The sequence below is a fragment of the Canis lupus genome, chromosome 23, assembly GCF_003254725.2.
Source record: "Canis lupus dingo isolate Sandy chromosome 23, ASM325472v2, whole genome shotgun sequence".
NCBI classification, from domain to species: domain Eukaryota; kingdom Metazoa; phylum Chordata; class Mammalia; order Carnivora; family Canidae; genus Canis; species Canis lupus.
Window position 1 is genome coordinate 24,119,265 of NC_064265.1, and position 3,767 is coordinate 24,123,031.

At 36.7% G+C, this 3,767-nt stretch overlaps 1 protein-coding gene across 1 annotated transcript; it reads left to right on the forward strand.

The window, feature by feature from the left end:
- The first annotated feature begins 2,710 nt into the window (after nt 1-2,710).
- LOC112660986 (transmembrane protein 14C-like) lies at nt 2,711-3,037 on the forward strand. Its single transcript, XM_035705133.2, has one exon. It carries the CDS (start codon nt 2,711-2,713, stop codon nt 3,035-3,037), a length of 327 nt encoding a protein of 108 aa, XP_035561026.2.
- The last annotated feature ends 730 nt before the right edge of the window (nt 3,038-3,767 follow it).

Below are 3,767 nucleotides of genomic sequence, written 5' to 3' on the forward strand. Positions count from 1 at the left end.
AGTTAGTACGTATTTTGTTCATCACCGATCAATGAGGACGAAACAGTTAAGCTAATCATTTCTGAGGCAGAGAATGGGAATTTTGGAGGTCTGCGTTGCCCTGTCACAGGTAGATAAAGAGGAATCTGTATGTCTTATTTAAGTCATGCATGATATGGGGTTCTTTGCAATAAGTAGTTTTCTAGAACATAAGAGTGGGGGGATTTCTTTTTTTTTATTTTTTAACTTTGCTGTTTTCTAGGATCACAGGGCCTAAGTAAAGTTTAATGTTTTAAATGGATGCCAGTAAACCAGGAAAATGGTCCAGAATGATCAACCTAAGACATGTACGTGGACTCTAAAAAAGAAAAAAGAGCCACCAAACAGCAGCAACAACCAGGAACAAAACAAAAATTCCTACAAGAACAAAATACTAGCCTCATTTATCTCCTGATCAGCGTTTCTATACAAGAAGCCTGGAAAGCAACAAGATACTAAGTAGTAGGCCAAAGATAGTTTAACCAACCACATTTTATTTAATATCTACTCTACGAACAGTTTTGACCATGCAAGAGCTCAGAGAATATTGTGCCATTGAATCCTTCTAGTAGGAATTATTAGACAATGAATTTTGACCAACTAAGTAATTAGGTAAACAGTGGCAAAAGGACTGGGAATAAATATTAAATGTATTTGCCTGTAGAAACAAAATATGGAGATTGAGATGTCAGAGTGAAATATAGATATTACATGTCTTTACTATGTAGAAATGATATAACTAAAGTTGGATAGGCAAGAGAGAAAGGAAGTCAGAAATTAGATAAATTTATTCTCACTTAATTTATTAAAAATAAATACTGTCAGTAACTAAAGTCAGGTGAGAGAGATGAGGGGAGAGACAGAAAAGGAAGAAGAAATATCTTAATTTTTAACCATTAGTTATAGTAGGGAACTTAGAGATGTATTTTTAAAAAGTACATGATTAAGGATCTAATATAAAATTATTATTATAAAGATAACAACTAAAGGAAAAAAAAACCACATAACTTGAATAGCAGATAAACAACACACACAAAAAAAACCCAAATAAAATGGAATTTATAATGAAAGAAATTCTTTAAAATGACACTGAAAATGCAATACAATAATATGATGGAAAAAAGATGAAACATAACTTTTATATCAATAAGTCACCTTTTAAAAGGCTTATCTTTGTCTAACTTTTTAATTTTTTTAAAGGCTTAACTTAATTTTTTAAGAATTATTTTATTAGCTTATCTTAGTGAGACAGAGAGAGAGAGCAAGTATGCGTAAGTAGGAGGAGGGTAAGAAGGAGAGGATCTCAAGCAGACTCTGAGCTGAGTGCATAGCCTAACATGGAGCTTGATCTCAGGATCCTGAGATCAGGACCTGAGGTGAAATCAAGTGTCTGACACTTAACAGACTGAACCACCCAAGTGCCCCTGAATTTAGTTTTTAAAGGAAATGAATCTCCAGAATGAATCATACAACCTGATTCTATGGCACAGACTCATCTAAAGCAAGGCACTTCAGTAAGGCTGAAAATAGAAGAATTAAAAAGGGCAGAGCAGAAAATACACATAAAAATAGACCAGGGACTCCAGTAAAATAATATTAAGAAAGATACTAATACTGCAGAAGTATGTGACTTGGGATCCCTGGGTGGCGCAGCGGTTTGGCGCCTGCCTTTGGCCCAGGGCGCGATCCTGGAGACTCGGGATCGAATCCCACGTCGGGCTCCCGGTGCATGGAGCCTGCTTCTCCCTCTGCCTGTGTCTCTGCCTCTCTCTCTCTCTCTATCATAAATTTAAAAAAAAATAAAAAATTAAAAAAAAAAGAAGTATGTGACTTAAAACATACATACTATAGTTACGAATATCTGTGCACCAAACATTCAAAAAGCATAAATTGTAGGTGATAAAAGCAGAAACAGACATAAAAACACTAGTGGGAGACATGAAATCACCTCTCTTGGTCCATGCCTGATCAAGTGGATGAAAATACTTAATTATATTGCATACTGAAATAACATAATTAATAACGTAAGCTAATTGATAAAGTAATTCTGTACTTTATTAATTTTAAATAAACCTTGGAATATTTAGAAAAATGGGCCATGTATGGGAGCCACCAGAAAATCCTTAATCTGGGATCCCTGGGTGGCGCAGCGGTTTGGTGCCTGCCTTTGGCCCAGGGCGCGATCCTGGAGACTCGGGATCGAATCCCACGTCGGGCTCCCGGTGCATGGAGCCTGCTTCTGCCTCTCTCTCTCTCTCTCTGTGTGATGACTATCATAAATAAATAAAATTAAAAAAAAAAAAAAAAGAAAATCCTTAATCTATTCTGAACTAAAAATAAATAGGAACCTTAGGTATAACCTTCTCTAATCACCATACAATGAAACTAGACAGCCCAAAGGCCCTTTAACTTGGACTTTGTAATAATATTTTCCTAAAATCTAAATTGAAGAAGAAATAAAAAATGAAATTGCATTGTATGTAGAAAAAAATGTAATAAAAACACTTTAGAATCTATGGGATGTAGTTAAAACGGGGTTTATGGAAAATTCATCATCTTAAAACACTTAACCTCAGTAAAAAAAATGGAGTCATGGGGCTTGTGCACCCTTGTCGACTCATGCAGGCCTAGGGGAAAGTGGTTCAGTGCAGGCCTGGTGTATCCTCCTGTCCAGCCAGAGTGAGAGGGAACCATGCAGAAGGACTCTGGCCCACTAGTGCCTTCACATTGGATCGGCTTTGGCTATGCAGCACTGATTGCTTCTGGTGGGATCACTGGCTATGCAAAGGCAGGTAGTGTCCTGTCACTGGCTGCTAGGCTTCTTCCCTGTGCTTTAGCAAGCCTGGGTGCTTTTCAGCTGTCTCAGGATCTGAGGAACAATTGGGTTTTCCTAGCTACATCTGGAGCCTTAGCTGGCATTATAGGAATGAGATTCTATGACTCTGGAAAATTTGCTGGTGCCAGTTTGTCGATGGTTGCCAAACTTGGAATTACTGTGTTGAACATGTCCCATCAGTAGTAGTCATGTCCAGCCTGGACTCATGAAGAATTTAAAACTTCCAGTATTTTAAGTGTAATGAGAGAAATTAGGTGCAGCATTTTCAAGTATTTTGACATTTTACTTACAAAACAAAACAGAACAAAATGACATTGAACTTTCTAGGAGAAAAAAAATCAGTCATTATCATTACAACCCTAAAGAGGTTGCTGGTATATAATCCAAGAGCTTATTGTTATATTCTCATATAGTTTGATTCTTGTATGTTAAAGTTATCTCTTCTTTCTGTATCTATAGGTAAAGTCTCAAGGGGTAAAATGTTAGGTATTTTCATTAACAATGTTAGGTATTAACATAAAGCCCCATGCCCTGCTCATAATGGTGTGAAAAAAATCTTTTATGAGATTTAGAATTTCTGTTCTTTGGCTCATCCTAGAGCATAGGCCTACTTTGAAATTATGTCAAATGAAGTATCAATGAAAATAAAGTTTGCCATAAATTTAAAAAATGGAGTCATGAATAGATATCCAATTCAAAATTTAGAGGAGAGAAAATGAAATTAACCTGAGGTAAGTAGAGGAAGTTTGATAGATTGAATACGTCTCATTTTTTCAGTTCTCTCTGTATATGTCCCCTGCCTCTTGCCCTTGTGCTCCATCATGTGGATTTCTTTGGCAGATGGGATGCCAGTAGATGGGATGCAACAGAGGCTTGCAGTGCACATGTGCAGCAGTGTAAACTCTTGTGTATC

Bases quoted from the DNA above. Each gene is read 5' to 3' on its own strand.
- LOC112660986 (XM_035705133.2), top strand. From the start codon at position 2,711: ATGCAGAAGGACTCTGGCCCACTAGTGCCTTCACATTGGATCGGCTTT.